The 20,653-nt window shown below is 20.3% G+C and overlaps 2 protein-coding genes across 2 annotated transcripts in view; both read left to right on the forward strand. All coding sequences in view use genetic code 6, as the record gives it.

The window, feature by feature from the left end:
• Nucleotides 1-500: 500 nt before the first annotated feature.
• Nucleotides 501-12,025, forward strand: TTHERM_00959810 (kinase domain protein; the record flags this gene model as incomplete). Its single annotated transcript, XM_001020218.3, has 25 exons — nt 501-933; nt 1,804-1,998; nt 2,060-2,112; nt 2,166-2,222; nt 2,277-2,558; nt 3,120-3,176; nt 3,256-3,646; nt 3,882-4,070; nt 4,121-4,179; nt 4,232-4,309; nt 4,366-4,760; nt 5,479-5,568; nt 5,803-5,892; nt 6,113-6,202; nt 7,080-7,169; nt 7,425-7,514; nt 8,283-8,320; nt 9,449-9,500; nt 9,717-9,806; nt 10,075-10,164; nt 10,444-10,533; nt 10,751-10,840; nt 11,139-11,228; nt 11,554-11,643; nt 11,950-12,025. 25 exons carry the CDS (start codon nt 501-503, stop codon nt 12,023-12,025), a joined length of 3,345 nt encoding a protein of 1,114 aa, XP_001020218.2.
• An 803-nt stretch (nt 12,026-12,828) lies between these two features.
• Nucleotides 12,829-20,653, forward strand: part of TTHERM_000959820 (hypothetical protein) — a gene marked incomplete at both ends in the record, with an annotated part of 18,392 nt that continues 10,567 nt past the window's right edge. Inside the window, 17 exons of the mRNA XM_012798618.1 lie at nt 12,829-12,836; nt 12,986-13,075; nt 13,337-13,426; nt 13,688-13,777; nt 14,039-14,128; nt 14,380-14,469; nt 14,727-14,816; nt 15,078-15,167; nt 15,429-15,518; nt 15,778-15,867; nt 17,954-18,043; nt 18,299-18,388; nt 18,654-18,743; nt 19,002-19,100; nt 19,505-19,864; nt 20,113-20,202; nt 20,466-20,555. Coding sequence (XP_012654072.1) covers nt 12,829-12,836; nt 12,986-13,075; nt 13,337-13,426; nt 13,688-13,777; nt 14,039-14,128; nt 14,380-14,469; nt 14,727-14,816; nt 15,078-15,167; nt 15,429-15,518; nt 15,778-15,867; nt 17,954-18,043; nt 18,299-18,388; nt 18,654-18,743; nt 19,002-19,100; nt 19,505-19,864; nt 20,113-20,202; nt 20,466-20,555 — 1,727 coding nt within the window. The remainder of the gene's footprint in view (nt 12,837-12,985; nt 13,076-13,336; nt 13,427-13,687; nt 13,778-14,038; nt 14,129-14,379; nt 14,470-14,726; nt 14,817-15,077; nt 15,168-15,428; nt 15,519-15,777; nt 15,868-17,953; nt 18,044-18,298; nt 18,389-18,653; nt 18,744-19,001; nt 19,101-19,504; nt 19,865-20,112; nt 20,203-20,465; nt 20,556-20,653) is intronic.

A 20,653-nucleotide genomic window follows, 5' to 3' on the forward strand; every position in this document is an offset into this window, starting at 1 on the left:
AATAAAATAATTATGAATAATATTAATTTAATTTATTTTATAAATTTTATTAATGGATTTATTATTTATTTATCAGAATTATTTAGCAGAAAAATTATCTGATATAAATAAAAATCTATCAATTTTTATAAAAAAAGCTAATTAATATAGATAATTTATAAAATATATTATAAATTTAAAATTGATTGTTATCATATCCGTTAATAATAGTAATAATCTAAAAATTGAAAAGTTGTTATCAGATTTAAAAATTAATTAAGATATTCTCTTGATTTTAATTGACTTTTCTTCATCAGGAGGTTTATCGAGTTTCTTTTAATTATTATATATACTTTTTACTTTCTTTTGTAGAATCAATCAAAGTGATTTTGGCTTATATAAATTTTACATCTCTATAAAAACATCTGTTTTTATTAAAAAAACAAACCCATCAGCCAACTTTAAGTAAGTCAGTACCCTGTTAAAATCCCCAGTCATATATAGGAAAAGGAATTAATCAAATGTCTAAGAAATTAAAATTCGAATTAGTTTAAGCTATCTCAAGCAAAATATCTAAAGATTGCTAAATTCAAAAAGCATCATTAAAGGAATTGGTTAATTTGATGTTCAGCTAGAAAAAATACTTCAAAAATTTTGAGTATATTAGCAATGGCTCATTTGCTCTTATCTTAAAAGCTTATAACTCTAAAGAAAATCGTCAAGTAGCTCTCAAATTCTTAGTATGCTGTAGCGAAGGGTACTAGGATTAAATGGAATCTTTGAAAAAAGAATATGAAATCCTTCAAAAATTTGGATAATCATAATTTTTAGTCGATGTCTACGATTGTTTCTATTTAATGGAAGAAGAAGAAGATGAGGATGAAGATGGAAACGAAATAATCGTTTAAAATGAATACAAATCATTCTTTGTTTTGGAAATGGAATGTTGTGAGCGTAAAAATAAAATAATATATTTTTCATCCATTTTTTTTCTTCATTTTTTAAAAAGGCCTGAAAATACAAAACAAAATATATTCATATTTTTTATTGACTTGAAATTTGACATGAATTTAATTAAGATATCCATTGTAATTTCATTTATTTTTCTGAATTTTTTCAGATTTTGATAACTCAAGAGAAAAACATTAGATTTTCGCTAAACAAATTTAATTAATTTAGAAAAAATAGTTGAAATTATTTGATATATAAAAATTAATTCATTTTTTAGAATTCCTCTCAACTAAGACTTTTTTCATTTATTTTTATCAAATTTTGTATAATTTCTTAATTAAAGCTTCATAATATATATCTTATAACATATTTATTTCCCTAATATTTCAATATAAAATTTTATTAAAGAATTTAAAAAAATATTCAGTTAAATTTCTTTAATAAGACTTAAATATTAAATCACTCTAATTTAATAAATTTATATTAAATTTGAAAAAAATTTAAATTAATTTTAAACTTAATTAAATATGTTAAATTAAATATTTTTTATATTATCATTTGAAAATGAATCTAACAAATTTATAAAATAGCTAAATGATAGTTTTTTACTTTTATAAATTAGGTATAAACAAACAAACAATAATATTCATATTAAATTTAATAAAATTGAATTATTTAAATACTAAATAAATGAAGAAATCAAATTTCTAAGATTCAAGAAAATTAAAACTAAATTTTTTCTATCTAGTTTTAAAAATTAAATTATTAATTAAATGCTAAAATGAATAATTAATTTACCAACTTATAAATGAAAATTTTTAATTTTAATTTTAATATAAAAACCATAATTAATTAAATTTTATAATTAACTAGACAATCTTAAAGGGCTCTTCGATTATTTCAGAAAATAATAAGTACCACCTTCGAAAGAGATCAAGGAAATAATAGCCATCCAAATGTTAGAGGGGCTGAATAACATTCACGTCAAAAACATTATCCACAGGGATATCAAGCTTTCAAACATCCTTGTTCGTCCTTCTCAGGAATATGGTTTCTAAATAAAAATTTGTATAAATTTATTTAATAATTTATTAATTTTCTTTTCTTAATAAATATTTTTAAAATTTAGCTGATCTAGGTTTTGCAACACATGTGTCTAAATCAAAAAGCTTCTGTTCAAGGGTTAAAAAATTAAATTATTTTTTAATATTTTAAATATTTTTTATAATTTTCAGAAAGGAAGTGATGAATATCTTGCTCCAGAAGCGGAAAAAGGACAATATAGAATTCAAGTTTTTATTTAAAAGTTATAAATTAATTTTTAAAATTTTAATTAAATTAAATAGTCAGATCTCTTTTCACTAGGTCTTATTTTATTAGAGCTAGACAATGTTATGACTCTAAATGAGGATTGGATAGATTTCGAAACTAAACTGAATCTATTCAATGGAAAAGAAATACCTGATGAAAAATATTAGATAGATAAGAATTCTAATATATACAAAATAGCTTAAATATGCTTAAAGCCTTCATATTTAGAAAGGACTACAGCAGGAGATTTACTATCCTAACTAATCGAAATGCATGGTTAACCATTAAAATTTGTGTTGACTTCTATGATACTAGAGGTAAAATATTAATTATCAAATAATTGTTTTAAAAATAATATCTAAATTAAAATAATGCAAAAAAAAATAATTATTTTTTCAATCTTTCCCAAACAATTTAATTTTACTATAACTCTTAATAAAACAAAATATTTTATATATACTTTCCTAAAAAATGAGATCAAATAAAAATAATATTTATTTATTTATTAAAAAAAATAAGAGGTGGGCATGAATAATATTTGAATAACAATAAATGAATATGAATAAATTTTTATAAAGCTATTCATAAAATTTTTAAATTTTACAATCAATATTCATGCCCACCTCTGTCTGTTTGTTATATATTAAAATAAGAATAATTAGTCTATTTTTTATTAATTATATTTTAAATTTAAAATGGCAAAATAAAATATGTTAATTAATTTTATTAGAATTGATTGAAATTGCTGTTTTTCTTCACTAATTAATATAAAATTAAATTTAATACAAAATTCAATTTATTTTTATTACTCTTAAGATAAAAGATTAAATTTTTTATTATATTATGTTTGAAATCAATAAATATTTTCATAATAAAAGGAATCAATACCTATATAGGCACAATAAATAATTAATAAACTGTTGTAAAATGAAAAGGTAAAAATTATTTATTTTTAGTAAAAATTTTTACAAAAAATTAGAATTAAATGCAAATTTATGATTATTAATTTTAAAGCATTAATCTTTTGATCAGTATGCTTAGTTTATTCTAGACAACACAAATGAGAAAATTATAAAACAAGATGTTCAAGCACAATTTACAAATGTAGAAGTATTATCTAATCTGCTGAAAAGTCTCTTTGAAAATAAAAAATATTCGAATTACTATTAAATTCTTAGCTTTGGAAGTTAGGGAATGATTTTAGCTACTAAAAAAGTTAATCTTGATAACAAAGAAATAGTACTAAAAATACAAAAAATAATAGATGAATAAAAAATCTAAAATGAAATTAGTATTATGTAGAAATTAAAAGAGCCTCTAGTGGTATAGCTTTATGATAGCTATATAATAGAAAATATAGTAGGATCTGATAGATACTCAGTCTTAGAATTAGAAAAATGTTCATGTAATTTATAAAACTATTATTAACATTTATTTTAATTTAAGTTTTATTAAATAATTAAAGTGATATTTTTGTATTATAAAAATACATATTAAAATTTAATTAGATTTAAAAAATTTTTTAAAATGAAATTATTTTCGTTGCTATTTAAGCATTTAATTTATTTAGAAACACTTTTATATAAAAATTATTGTTTCTTGTTATGTTTGATTAAATTTTAATATTTATTTTTTAAAAGGTACATTAGATGAATATCTCGACAGAAAAAACAAAGATGGATAATTTAGCGAAGATGATAAATTTTAAATAGCCATCAAAATTATAGATTCTGTCAATTATATTCACTCATTAAATTTCATTCATAGAGATATCAAACCATAAAATTTTTTGGTTTGTTTAAATGAAAATGAAGTCGAAATAAAATTATGTAAACTCTTTTTATTCATTAATTATTTTTCATTACCTTTTGATTTAAAGGTGATTTCGGTGTGTCTGCTTAGATTCCAGATAATAGAAATTCAATTCAAACTAAAGAGGTAGATTTTTTAATTCTAAATATTTATTTTAAATATTAAAATAAATTTATAGTTCGTTGGAAATTTAGGATATTCAGCACCTGAAATTTTAAATAAAAAGGATAATGAACTTAAGTTTTATACAAAGAAAGTAAGTACTTTCTTTATAAAAAAAAATATTAACTTTAAAATTTTTTTAAATTTTAGTCTGATTCATATTCAGTAGGGCTATTGTTAACTTTGATTGACAATTACTACATTCTAAATAAAAATGCAAGTTTAACTTTTGCATTAATGACACAAAAGCAGCTAGATAAGCCTTTCGAAAAATCTAATATTAAAATTAACAAAAATTCAAAAATTTATAAACTTATTAAACTTCTTGTAGTTTCTGATTGTGATAAGAGAGTATCTCTTTATGATATTGTTGAAAAAAGTGGTTACTAATTCTTTTCAAATTCAAAAAAAATGAAATAAATTCTACAAAAAACTCCTGTGATGCAAAATGATGAAAAAGTAGAGCAAAATAAGTCTATTGAAATTAATTCTATCGAAGATTTGAATAAAATTTAAAATTACAATATTGTTACAATAAATTTAAGGTAATTTTTTCATTTAAACATATGCTTTTAACGTTTTATTAACTGTCAATTTTACACATTTTTTAATTATTTTATTTGATAATAGTTTTCCCTTAATTATTAACTTATTAAAGTAAGTTAATTATTTAAATTAAGTAAAAATTCAATATTCAGGAGAAAAAATATAATTTTTTGCCATAAAAAAAAATTCCTCTTCTGAATTAGAGATTTTCCAGTAATTTTTAATTTTTCTGCAAAATTTATAAATAAATATTTTGATGACATTTTTACTATTTTTCATTTAATGCATCAAAATATATCAGAAAATCAAATTTAAAAATATACATAATCTTTAATTAAATTATGTATATTTCTAAAAATTTATTAAATCATCACTAATAAATAGCATAAATAGCGATGACTATTTTTTAAAATAGTAAAGTGCTATATTAATCACTATCATAAATATATATTATATCACTCAATATACTTATAATTATTATTTGAAAGGCTTTAAATTGTTATTTGATAGATAATGTAGCAGGTGTTTTAATATAAAAAATTGGTACACAATTTTTGGCCACCCGTTACTAAATTACTACTCAACTAAAAAACAATCTATTTACTTAGTTACTTCTTCAAAAAAATTAAATGACTAAAAAAAGCACCAATCTTTTTTTACAACCCTTTTTCCTCCAAATTTATTTTCTAAATTAATTATTTATTCTTATATTTAAAGTAAAAATATTATTGGTGCACATCCTGTAAAAGATTTAGGCAATAGAATAGCCTAGTTCAAGAATATTATAAGTTTGACACTTGATTTAAGGTAAAAAAATAATTTATTAATTAATAAAACAAGAAATATTGATAAAATTGATTATTTTATTGATTTTTCACTTAGCAAATTAACTTTTTGTTTGTTATTTATATTTATTTTTAATATATTGTAATTTTTTACTTGCTTCTTTAAAAGCAAACTAAAATATAGAAATAAAAGCATCAATTTTTTTTTACAATCCTTTCACCTTCAAATTTATTTTCTTAATTAATTATTTAAAAGAAGTAGTAGTATTGGCGATGAGGGTGCAAAAAATATAAGAACAGGAATAGAGTAGTGCAAGAATCTCACAAGTTTGACACTTGATTTAAGGTAAAAATTTAATTTATTGATTGATTAATAAAGCAAGAAATATGATTAAAATTTATTATTTTGCTGATTTAATCTTTTCACTTAGTGATTAGCAAATTAACTCTATTCAATCAATAAATTTGTTTACTTACTTCTTTAAAAATAAAATACTAACAAATAGAGCAAATTTTTTACAATCATTTCTACTCCAAATTTATTTTCTTAATTAATTATTTAAAAGAAATAATAGTATTGGTGATGAGGGTGCAAAAAATTTAGCAATGGCAATAGTGTTGTGCAAGAATATCACAAATTTAAATCTTAATTTAAGGTAAAACATTAATTTTTTGATTGATTAATAAAGCAAGAAATAAGATTAAAATTGATTATTCTGATGATTTAATCATTTACTTAGCGATTAGCAAATTAAATCTACTAATAAATAATCAATTTGCTTACTTACTCTTTTAAAAATAAAATTAAATACTAACAAATGGAGCAAATTTTTTTACAATCCTTTCTACTCCAAATTTATTTTGTTAATTCTTTACTTTTTTTATATTTAAAGTACAAATAGTACACTCAAAAAAAATAAAAAAAATATTTTTAAAATTATTTTTACAATCCTTTCTACTCCAAATTTATTTTGTTAAAACATTATTTATTTTATATTTAAAGTAAAAATGGTATTAGTAATGAAGGTGCAAAAGTTTTAGGCATCGGAATTTTTTGCACCTTTATCACTAATACTGTTTCCCCTTTTAAATAATGAATGAAGAAAATAAATTTGGAGGTGAAAGGATTGTAAAAAAATTGATGCTTTTATTTGTATTTTAGTTTAATTTTAAAGAAGCAAGTAAACAAGTTACAATATTTTAAAAATAAATATAAATAACATCAAACTGTTAATTTTCACTAATTGAAAGGTCTATGTCATATAATAATCAATTTCATTTATATGTCTTGTTTATTAATTAATTTATTGATTGATTAATAAAGCAAAAAATATTAATAAAATTGATTGTTTTGCTGATTTAATCTTTTCACTTAGTGATTAGCAAATTAACTCTACTAATAAATAATCAACTTTTTTACTTAATCCTTTAAAAATAAAATAAAATACTAAGAAAAGCAGCAATTTTTTTTACAAACTATCCTTTCTATACCAAATTTATTTTATTAATTCTTTATTTATTTTATATTTAAAGTACAAATTAAATTGGTGATGAGGGTGCAAAAGATTTAGGCTAAGGAATAGTATTGTTCAAGAATATCACAAATTTAAATCTTAATTTAAGGTAAAAAATTAATTAATTAATTTATTGATTGATTGATTAATAAAGCAAGAAATATTAATAAAATTGATTGTTTTGCTGATTTAATCTTTTCACTTAGTGATTAGCAAATTAACTCTACTAATAAATAATCAACTTTTTTACTTAATCCTTTAAAAATAAAATAAAATACTAAGAAAAGCAGCAATTTTTTTTTACAAACTATCCTTTCTACACTAAATTTATTTTATTGATTCTTTATTTATTTTATATTTAAAGTACAAATTAAATTGGTGATGAGGGTGCAAAAGATTTAGGCAAAGGAATAGCATACTGCAAGTATATCACAAATTTGAAACTTGATTTAAGGTAAAAAAAAATAATTTATTAATTAATAAGCAAGAAATATAGATAAAATTGGTTATTTTATTGATAAAAATATAGATAAAATTGATTATTTTATTGAAGTTTTTCATTTAATAATAGGCAAATTAAATTAGTTTGTTATTTTTTTATATTTTATTCTATTCTTTATTTACATACATATTTACTTAGAATTCAACAAAATATAATCAATTTCGTTTCTTACTCCTTCAAAAATAAACTAAAATACGAATAAGATCAGCAATCTTTTTTACAATCCATTCCCTCCAAATTTATTTTCTTAATTTATTATTTAAAAGAGGAAATAGTATTGGTAATTAGGGTACAGAATATTTAGCGTATTAAATGAATATCACATATTTGATACTTGAATTAAGATAAAAATTTAATTTGTTGATTGATTGAGAAAGCAAGAAAAATAAATAAAATTGATTAATTTGCTGATTAAATTTTTTCACTTAGTAATAAGTAGGGTTAGACCGAATATAAATTTTTAAAACAATACCAAATAAACAATTTTTTAATACCAAATAATAATTTTATTTAATAAAACCGAATATTCGATCTGACCCTAGTGATTAGCAAATTTAATCTATTTGTTTGTTATTTAATTATTTATTTATTTAATTTTTATTAGATTATTTATTTACTTTCATATTTACTTACAACTCTACTAATAAAATATCAGTTTTTTTACAATCCTTTCTGTTCCAAATTTATTTTATTAATTCATTATTTATTTTATATTTAAAGTGCAAATGGTATTGGAGAATATGGTGTAAAAGATTTAGGTACAGGAATAGCTTAATGCAAGAATATCACAAGTTTGACACTTGATTTAAGGTAACAATTTAAATTATTGATTTATTGATAAAGCAAGAAATATAAATAAAACTTATTATTTTGCTGATGTAATCTTTTCACTTAGTGATTAGCAAATTAAATCAATTTATATTTTATTTAATTATTTATTTATTTATTAGATTGTTTATTTACAAACATACATACTTACTTACTTATAACTCAACTAAAAAATAATCAATTTATTTCTTACTCCTTCAAAAATAAACCAAAATATAAACGAAAGCATCAATCTTATTTTACAATCCTTTCAGTTCCAAATTTATTATATTAATTCATTATTTATTTTATATTTAAAGTGCAAATAGTATTGGAGCATATGGTGCAAAAGATTTAGGTACAGAAATAGCTTAATGCAAGAATATCACAAGTTTGACACTTGGTTTAAGGTAACAACTTAATTTATTGATTAATAAAGCATATTGATAAAATTTATTATTTAGTTGATTTATGCTTTTTACTTTTTAATTAGTAAGTTAAATTAATTTGTTTGTTATTTATTTATTTTTATATTCTAATTTGTTTACTTACTCCTTTAAAAGCAAACTAAAATACAAATAAAAGCAACAATATTTTTACAATCCTTTCTCCTCCAAATTTATATTATTAATTAATTTTATATTTAAAGGATAAATAATATTGGTGCATAGGGTGCATAAGATTTAGGCACAGGAATAGCTTAATGTAAAAATATCACAAGTTTGACACTTGATTTATGGTAAAAGCATCATTTATTGATTGATAAAGCAAGAGATTTTTTAAAAACTGATTATTTTGTTGATTTAAGCTTTTTACTTAATGATGAGCAAATTACATGAGTTTGCTAGTTATTTTTTATCTCTTAGATATATTATTTACATGCATACATACATACTTACTTACTAATCAATTAAATAATCAATTTTTTTGCTTAATCCTTTAAAAACAAAACAAAATACTTGCAAAAAAAGCAATATTTTTTTGCAACCTTTTCTACTCCAAATATATTTTATTAATTCATTATTTATTTTATATTTAAAGTACAAATAGTATTGGAGCATAGGGTGCAAAAGATTTAGGTACAGGAATAGCGTAGTGTAAAAATATTACAAGTTTGACACTTAAATTAGTGTAAAAAATTAATTTATTAATTGATAAGTTTAGAAATTTAGATAAAATTGATTATTTTACTGATTTAATCTTTTCACTTAATAATTAGTAAATTAAATCAGTTTGTTTGTTTGTTATTTAACTATTTACTTATTTATATATATTTTATTAGATTATTTATTTACATAAATACTTACTTTCTACTCAACTAAAAAACAATAAATTTATTTATTAAAGTGAGAATAGCATTGATGAATATGGTGCAAAAGATTTAGGCATGGGAATAGCTTAATGCAAGAATATCACAAGTTTGATACTTGATTTAAGGTAACAATTTAATTTCTTAATGAATAAAGCAAGAAATATTATAAAAATTGATTATTTTGTTGATTTAAGCTTTTCAATTAACTATTAGCAAATTAAATTAGTTTGTTAGTTATTTATTTATTCTTTTAGATATCTTATTTACATATATATTTACTTACTAATCCATTAAATAATAAATTTGTTTACTTTAAAAACAAAACAAAATACTTACAAAAGAAGCAAATTTTTTTGCAATCTTTTCTACTCAAAATTTATTTAAAATTTAAAGTACAAATAGTATTGGTGAATATGGTGCAAAATATTTAGGCATAGGAATAGCTTAATGCAAGAATATCACAAGTTTGGCAATTAATTTAAGGTAAAAGCATAATTTATCGATTGATAAAGCAAGAAATATTATAAAAATTGATTATTTTGTTAATTTAAGCTTTTCACTTAATTATTAGCATATTAAATTAGTTTGTTAGTTATTTATTTATTTATTCTCTTATATATCTTATTTATATATATATTTACTTACTAATCCATTAAATTATCAATTTGTTTATTTAATACTTTAAAAACAAAACAAAATACTTATAAAAGAAGCAATTTTTTTTTCAATCTTTTCTACTCAAAATTTATTTAAAATTTAAAGTAAAAATAGTATTGGTGAATATGGTGCAAAAGATTTAGGCACAGGAATAGCTTAATGCAAAAATATCACAAGTTTGACACTTGATTTAAGGTAACAATTTAATTTATTAATTAATAAAACAAAGAGATAAAATTGATTATTTAGTTGATTATTGCTTATCAGTTTGTAATTAATTATTTATTAATTTTTGTTATATTCTAATTTATTTACTAACTCCTTTAAAAGTAAACTAAAATAAAAATAAATACACCAATACTTTCTCCTCTAAATTAATTTTTTAATTCATTATTTATTTTTATATTTAAAGTGAAAATAGCATTGGTGCATAGGGTGTAAAAGATTTAGGCACAGGAATAGCTTAATGCAAGAATATTACAAGTTTGACACTTTATTTAAGGTAAAAAGATAATTTATTAATTGATAAAGCAAGAAATGTTATAAAAATTGATTATTTTATTGATTTAGGCTTTTCACTTAATTATTAGCATATTAAATTAGTTAGTTATTTTTTTTTATTTTTCTCTTAGATATCTTATTTAAATACATACATACATGCATACTTACTTACTAATCAATTTTTTTCTCCTTAATCCTTTAAAACAAAACAAAATACTTATAGAGGATGCAATCTTTTTTTGCAACCCTTTCTACTCCAAATATATTTTATTAATTCATTATTTATTTTATGTTTTAAGTAAAAATAGTATTGGAGCATAAGGTGCAAAAGATTTAGCCACAGCAATAGCTTAGTGCAAAAATATTGCAAGTTTGACACTTGATTTAATGTAAAAAATTAATTTATTGATTGATAAGTTAAGAAATATAGATAAAATTGATTATTTTGCTGATTTAATCTTTTCACTTAGTGATTAGCAAATTAAATCAGTTTGCTTGTTTGTTATTTAACTATTTATTTATTTATATATATTTTATTAGTTTATTTATTTATTTACATACATAATTACTTTCTACTCAACTAAAAAACAATCAATTTGTTTACTTACTCTTTCAAAAGCAAATTAAAAAACTAATAAAAGCATCAATCTTTTATTACAATCCTTTCTCCTCCAAATTCATTTCTTCATTCATTATGTATTATTATATTTAAAGAGAAAATAGCATTGGTGCATAGGGTGCAAAAGATTTAGGTACAGGAATAACGTAATGCAAGAATATTACAAGTTTAACACTTGATTTAAGGTAAAAACTTAATTTATTGATTAATAAAGTAAGAAATATATAAATAAAATTGATTATTTTGATGATTAACTCTTTTCACATAATTCTTAACAAGTTAAATAATTATGTTCGCTATTTATTTATTTTTTTTAGATTGATTATTTGCCTACATATATAATTACTTATTTACTATTCAACTAAAAACTGTCCAATTTGTTTGCTTACAACTTCAAAAATAAATTAAAACACTAAAAAAATTAGAGATTTTTTTTCTATCTTTTCTCTTCCATATTTTTATTAATTCATTATTTATTCTTATATTTAAAGGGAAAATAGTATTGATGCATATTACGCAAAAGATTTAGGTACATAAATAGCGTAGTACAAGAATATCAAAATCTGACACTTAATTTATTGTAAAAAATGAATTAGCATAAAATACAAAAAAATTGATTATTTTGTAGATTTATATTTTTCAATTAGTGATTTTGCTTATTAAATTAAAATAAGTATTATTCATTTATAAACATATTTAAAATAATAACTTTAATACCCCAAAAAAAATGAATTTAACAAATATATTTCAAACAAATTATTTAATAAATATATATTTTAATATATTATAAATAATAGAAACAATAATGTTAGACCATCAAAAGTATTAACAATTCAAAAAAAATTAATTGATTAATTAAACAAATAAGAAAAATAAGTAAAATTAATAATATTATAAAAATATTTAATTTAAAAGTTAAAATATTAAGTAAAATTTAGATATTATTTTGAAGAACTAGAATAAATATACTAATCAAATTGTAATTAAAATACAAATCATATATATATTATAATTAAAATTATTATATGTATTTTTTATGGAAAATAAATTATTTGTATATTTTTAAAGATATTGCTACTTACTTTTTATTAGATTTATAAACTTTATAAAATTATATTAAAAATTAATTAAATGCTTCTTTATTCCTTTAATATATTATTAAATTTAACAAATTATAATCTTTAAAATTAGAAAATTCTAAAAAAATAAAATATTCTCATTTATCCAATAACATGATATTCATAGATAAATTAAACAAATTATTATAAAATAATATCTTTTTCTTATTATTTAATTTAATATAAAACGAAAATAAATAATTTTAAATACTGTGTCACAAAAAGTTATCAACTAAGAATGTGATACACTAAATGGTTGAGTATTAATAATGAAAAAAAATTTAAAAAAAATATTTAAAATTTTAATTTTATAAAATGTAAAAACACAGTATATAAAACTCGCTTTTTGTTAATTTTTATGGTAACTTACTCTATTTAATGATAAATGTTTTCTTCCATATTTAAAAAGGTCGAAAAAAATTGGTGCAATTGGTGCATCAGGCTTAGGTTCTGGTTTAGCAAATTGCATTAATCTCTCAAATTTGACAATTTCTCTTCGGTAAAAACAGTTTATTTGTTATGAATTGTGATATTTTTAATTATAAAAACTAATTAAAAACAATAAAACTCTTTTTTGTTTTTCTTTTTATTGTGCTTGCTTTTTTTTGTTCTTTCTTTCTTTGATAAATTAGCTCATCATTTTATTTTCAGATTTTGCTTTTATTATTAATTAATCTATCTTATTATTTCATATTTTTTCTTCATTTTTTCCTTCTAACTAACTATTTAATGATAAATGTTTTCTTCAAAATTTAAAAAGTTAAAATGAAATTAGTGATGAAGGTGCATCAGGCTTAGGTTCTGGTTTAGCAAATTGCATTAATCTCTCAAATTTGATACTTTATCTCGAGTAAAAACAGTTTATTTGTTATGGATTGTGATATTTTTAATTATAAAAACTAATTAAAAACAATAAAACTCTTTTTTCTTTTTCTTTTTATTGTGCTTGCTTTTTTTTGTTCTTTCTTTCTTTGATAAATTAGCTCATCATTTTATTTTAAAATTTTGCTTTTATTATTAAATAATCTATCACATTATTTCATATTTTTTCTTCATTTTTTCCTTCTAACTAACTATTTAATGATAAATGTTTTCTTCAAAATTTAAAAAGGTGGAATAAAATTGGTGATGAAGGTGCATCAGGCTTAGGCTCTGGTTTAGCAAATTGCATTAATCTCTCAAATTTGACACTTTCTCTTAGGTAAAAACAGTTTATTTATTTTGGATTGTGATATTTTTAATTATAAAAACTAATTAAAAACAATAAAACTCTTTTTTCTTTTTCTTTTTATTGTGCTTGCTTTTTTTTGTTCTTTCTTTCTTTGATAAATTAGCTCATCATTTTATTTTAAAATTTTGCTTTTATTATTAATTAATCTATCTTATTATTTCATATTTTTTCTTCATTTTTTCCTTCTAATTAACTATTTAATGATATATTTTTTATACAATATTTAAAAAGTTACAATTAAATTGGTGATGAAGGTGCATCAGGCTTAGGTTCTGGTTTAGCAAATTGCATTAATCTCTCAAATTTGACACTTTCTCTTAGGTAAAAACAGTTTATTTATTTTGGATTGTGATATTTTTAATTATAAAAACTAATTAAAAACAATAAAACTCTTTTTTCTTTTTCTTTTTATTGTGCTTGCTTTTTTTTGTTCTTTCTTTGATAAATTAGCTCATCATTTTATTTTCAGATTTTGCTTTTATTATTAATTAATCTATCTTATTATTTCATATTTTTTCTTCATTTTTTCCTTAACTATTTAATGATAAATGTTTTCTTCAAAATTTAAAAAGTTAAAATGAAATTAGTGATGAAGGTGCATCAGGCTTAGGTTCTGGTTTAGCAAATTGCATTAATCTCTCAAATTTGACACTTTATCTCGAGTAAAAATAGTTTATTTGTTTTGGATTATGATATTTTTAAATCATAAAAACTAATTAAAAACAATAAAACTCTTTTTTCTTTTTCTTTTTATTGTGCTTGCTTTTTTTGTTCTTTCTTTGATAAATTAGCTCATCATTTTATTTTAAAATTTTGCTTTTATTATTAAATAATCTATCACATTATTTCATATTTTTTCTTCATTTTTTCCTTCTAACTAACTATTTAATGATAAATGTTTTCTTCAAAATTTAAAAAGGTGGAATAAAATTGGTGATGAAGGTGCATCAGGCTTAGGCTCTGGTTTAGCAAATTGCATTAATCTCTCAAATTTGACACTTTCTCTTAGGTAAAAACAGTTTATTTATTTTGGATTGTGATATTTTTAATTATAAAAACTAATTAAAAACAATAAAACTCTTTTTTCTTTTTCTTTTTATTGTGCTTGCTTTTTTTTGTTCTTTCTTTCTTTGATAAATTAAAACATCATTTTATTTTAAAATTTTGCTTTTATTATTAATTAATCTATCTCATTATTTCATATTTTTTCTTCATTTTTTCCTTCTAACTAACTATTTAATGATAAATGTTTTCTTCAATATTTAAAAAGGGAAAATGAAATTAGTGATGAAGGTGCATCAGGCTTAGGTTCTGGTTTAGCAAATTGCATTAATCTCTCAAACTTGACCCTTTATCTTAAGTAAAAACAGTTTATTTGTTATTGATTGTGATATTATTAATAATAAAAACTAATTAAAAACAATAAAACTCTTTTTTCTTTTTCTTTTTATTGTGCTTGCTTTTTTTTGTTCTTTCTTTCTTTGATAAATTAGCTCATCATTTTATTTTAAAATTTTGCTTTTATTATTAAATAATCTATCACATTATTTCATATTTTTTCTTCATTTTTTCCTTCTAACTAACTATTTAATGATAAATGTTTTCTTCAAAATTTAAAAAGTTAAAATGAAATTAGTGATGAAGGTGCATCAGGCTTAGGTTCTGGTTTAGCAAATTGCATTAATCTCTCAAATTTGACAATTTCTCTTAGGTAAAAACAGTTTATTTGTTATGGATTATGATATTTTAAATTATAAAAACTAATTAAAAACAATAAAACTCTTTTTTCTTTTTCTTTTTATTGTGCTTGCTTTTTTTGTTCTTTCTTTCTTTGATAAATTAGCTCATCATTTTATTTTAAAATTTTGCTTTTATTATTAATTAATCTATCTCATTATTTCATATTTTTTCTTCATTTTTTCTTCTAACTAACTATTTAATGATAAATGTTTTCTTCAAAATTTAAAAAGGTGGAATAAAATTGGTGATGAAGGTGCATCAGGCTTAGGTTCTGGTTTAGCAAATTGCATTAATCTCTCAAATTTGACACTTAATCTTTGGTAAAAACAGTTTATTTGTTTTGGATTGTGATATTTTAAATTATAAAAACTAATTAAAAACAATAAAACTCTTTTTTCTTTTTCTTTTTATTGTGCTTGCTTTTTTTTGTTCTTTCTTTCTTTGATAAATTAGCTCATCATTTTATTTTAAAATTTTGCTTTTATTATTAAATAATCTATCTTATTATTTAATATTTTTTCTTCATTTTTTCCTTCTAACTAACTATTTAATGATAAATATTTTCTTCAAAATTTAAAAAGTTAAAATGAAATTGATGATGAAGGCACATTAGGCTTAGGTTCTGGTTTAGCAAATTGCATTAATCTCTCAAATTTGACACTTTATTTCGAGTAAAAACAGTTTATTTGTTATGGATTATGATATTTTAAATTATAAAAACGGGGGGGGGGGGGTCAAAGCAGGGACCCATTCATTTTTGAATGGAAAATTTTCATTCTTACTAGAATTTTTTCAAATATAATTTACTAACGGCCATCTCTAATTCCTACTATACTTTTAATTATATGTTTTAAATATAAATATTAAGATTAAATAATGAATTTTAAATTAATTTTTCTGAGATATCTCTTCATAAAACAAAATTAATAATTTAATATTTGATAATTAATTATTATACTTTATTTGTTCTGTTTTTCCATTTATAATTAATTAAATTTCATATATTGCTATTGAATATTTTTGAAAAAAAAAAAATAAATGATATAATAGATTAAAAAATATAATAATTTGGAAGAAGTAATTATTAATTTTTTTATTAATATCCTTTAAATTTATATAAATTAATAAAAAAAGTTTATAAGCTCTTCATTTTTATCTCATTAGGTTCTCCATATTTTTCTTCCGTAAATTTAATTTATAAATATTATTTTTATTATTATTAATATATTTTATATATTTAACTTTCAATTTATTTAAATAAATAATTTTTGTTATAGAAATTATCACAATTATTTATTGATTATTATTAAAACTAAAATTTTTTAGCATTTTAACTTAATTTTCATTTCAATTTTTAATTATTTATTAAACATTTTTATTATTTGATATTTTTTCTTCATTTTTTACTGTTAAAACTTTTTATTAATAAAAGCAGTTTAATTTTGGATTATAATATTTTTAATTATAAAAGTTAATTTAAAACATTAAATATCATTTAATTTATTTATTTCCTTTTTCTTTTTATTACTATTTCTTTTTTTTCATAATCTTATTATTTCATATTTTTTCTTCATTTTTTCCTTCTAATTAACTAGAGTGAAATGCCTATTTAATTTATCAAAGGCGAAATATAATTTAAATTAATAACATAATAAATAAAGTTAAATTAGCTTAAAACAGCTTTATTTTTGAGTTTTTAGAAAGCTTTAAATTCACAAAATGTAAAATTTGAAATAATATGTATCCTATATTCATTTAACATATCATTTTTTTGAAAAAAATAAATTTTGAAAAATTTTACGAACTTTTGGACAGAATTAAAAAAACAATAAAACTCTTTTTTCTTTTTCTTTTATTGTACTTGCTTTTTTTTGTTATTTCTTTCTTTGTTTCTTTCTTTATTAATTTAGCTCATCATTTTATTTTAAAATTTTGCTTTTATTATTAATTAATCTATCTTATTATTTCATATTTTTTCTTCATTTTTCCTTCTAATTAACTAATTAATGATATATTTTTTCTTCAATATTTAAAAAGTGTAAAAATAAATGGTGATAAAGGTGCAATAGCCTTAGGTTCTGCTTTAACAAATTGCATTAATCTCTCAAATTTGACACTTGAGCTTTGGTAAAAACAGTTTATTTGTTTTGGATTGTGATATTTTTAATTATAAAAACTAATTAAAAACAATAAAACTCTTTTTTCTTTTTCTTTTTATTGTGCTTGCTTTTTTTTGTTCTTTCTTTCTTTCTTTATTTATTAATTTAGCTCATCATTTTATTTTCAAATTTTGCTTTTATTATTAATTAACCTTATTTATTATTTCATATTATTTCATATTTTTTCTTCCTTTTTTCCTTCTAATTAACTATTTAATGATATATCTTTTCTTCAATATTTAAAAAGTAAAAATAAAATTGGTGATGAAGGTGCATCAGGCTTAGGTTCTGCTTTAGCAAATTGCATTAATCTCTCAAATTTGAAACTTTCTCTTTGGTAAAAACAGTTTATTTGTATTTGATTGTGATAATTTTAATTATAAAAACTAATTAAAAACAATAAAACTCTTTTTTCTTTTTCTTTTTATTGTGCTTGCTTTTTTTTGTTCGTTCTTTCTTTGTTAATATAGCTCATCATTTTATTTTCAACTTTTGCTTTTATTATTAATTAATCTATCTTATTATTTCATATTTTTTCTTCATTTTTTCCTTAACTATTTAATGATAAATGTTTTCTTCAATATTTAAAAAGGTCTAATAAAATTGGTGATGAAGGTGTATCAGGCTTAGGTTCAGGTTTAGCAAATTGCATTAATCTCTCAAATTTGACACTTGATCTTGAGTAAAAACAGTTTATTTGTTTTGGATTGTGATATATTTAATTATAAAAACTAATTAAAAACAATAAAACTCTTTTTTCTTTTTCTTTTTATTGTGCTAGCTTTTTTATTTTATTTCTTTCTTTATTTGTTAATTTAGCTCATCATTTTATTTTCAACTTTTGCTTTTATTATTAATTAATCTATCTTATTATTTCATATTTTTTCTTCATTTTTTCCTTCTAATTAAATATTTAATGATATATTTTTTCTTCAATATTTAAAAAGAGGAAATTAAATTGGTGCAATTGGTGCATCAGCCTTAGGTTCTGGTTTAGCAAATTGCATTAATCTCTCAAATTTGACACTTAATCTTAGGTAAAAACAGTTTATTTGTTTTGGATTGTGATATTTTTAATTATAAAAACTAATTAAAAACAATAAAACTCTTTTTTCATTTTCTTTTTATTGTGCTTGTTTTTTTTTGTCATTTCATTCTTTATTTGTTAATTTAGCTCATCATTTTATTTTAAACTTTTGCTTTTATTATTAATTAATCTATCTTATTATTTCATATTTTTTCTTCATTTTTTCCTTAACTATTTAATGATAAATGTTTTCTTCAATATTTAAAAGTTTTAGTACAATTCGTGATGAAGGTGCATCAGGCTTAGGTTCAGATTTAGCAAATTGCATTAATCTCTCAAATTTGACACTTCATCTTCGGTAAAAATAGTTTATTTATTTTGGATTGTGATATTTTTAATTATAAAAACTAATTAAAAACAATAAAACTCTTTTTTCTTTTTCTTTTTATTGTGCTTGCTTTTTTTTGTTCTTTATTTCTTTGTTAATTTAGCTCATCATTTTATTTTCAACTTTTACTTTTATTATTAATTAATCTATCTTATTATTTGATATTTTTTCTTCATTTTTTCCTTAACTATTTAATGATAAATGTTTTCTTCAATATTTAAAAAGGTCTAATAAAATTCGGGATACATACATACATACATACATACTCGCACATGGTTAGATGCACTCGGGATAGGGGCCCTATATATAATTACTTATACATTATTATTATACGTATACCAATTTATTTATATATAATTGTGGGTAATATACTAGAAGGGAAGGGTCACCTACACCCTAATGGCATTTCTACTAATCTTCCATGATTTGACTACGCATTATGCTCGCTTCCCATTTGTATTCCAGATCTTCTGTTCAGAATGGGGCCTCCTCTTTACCACCTATCAGATTTGGCCCTTCCCTCCTACCAAGGAGACCGCTGGTAACATTCACATTTTTACATGGAATTTTTCGAAATAAAGGGGGCGGTATAGGATTCGAACCCCCGATATCACTGCTAAGACCCTCCGACTCGCCCACTCGAGTCGCTTAGCCCTTCTTAAAATTCGGGATGAAGGTGCATCAGGCTTAGGTTCTGGTTTAGCAAATTGCATTAATCTCTCAAATTTGACACTTAATCTTCGGTAAAAACAGTTTATTTATTTTGGATTGTGATATTTTTAATTTTAAAAACTAATTAAAAATAATAAAACTCTTTTTCTTTTTATTGTGCTTGCTTTTTTTTGTTCTTTATTTCTTTGTTAATTTAGCTCATCATTTTATTTTCAACTTTTGCTTTTATTATTAATTAATCTATCTTATTATTTGATATTTTTTCTTCATTTTTTCCTTAACTATTTAATGATAAATGTTTTCTTCAATATTTAAAAAGGACTAATAAAATTCGGGATGAAGGTGCATCAGGCTTAGGTTCTGGTTTAGCAAATTGCATTAATCTCTCAAATTTGACACTTAATCTTTGGTAAAAACAGTTTATTTATTTTGGATTGTGATATTTTTAATTATAAAAACTAATTAAAAATAATAAAACTCTTTTTCTTTTTCTTTTTATTGTGCTTGTTTTTTTTGTAATTTCTTTCTTTCTTTGTTAATTTAGCTCATCATTTTATTTTCAACTATTACTTTTATTATTAATTAATCTATCTTATTATTTCATATTTTTTCTTCATTTTTTCCTTCTAATTAACTAATTAATGATATATTTTTTCTTCAATATTTAAAAAGGTCTAATAAAATTGGTGATAAAGGTACATTAGGCTTAAGTTCTGGTTTAGCAAATTGCATTAATCTCTCAAATTTGACACTTGATCTTGAGTAAAGACAGTTTATTTGTTTTGGATTGTGATAATTTTAATTATAAAAACTAATTAAAAACAATAAAACTCTTTTTTCTTTTTATTGTGCTTTCTTTT

Source organism: Tetrahymena thermophila, assembly GCF_000189635.1.
Source record: "Tetrahymena thermophila SB210 genomic scaffold scf_8254575, whole genome shotgun sequence".
Classification (NCBI taxonomy): Eukaryota; Ciliophora; class Oligohymenophorea; order Hymenostomatida; family Tetrahymenidae; genus Tetrahymena; species Tetrahymena thermophila.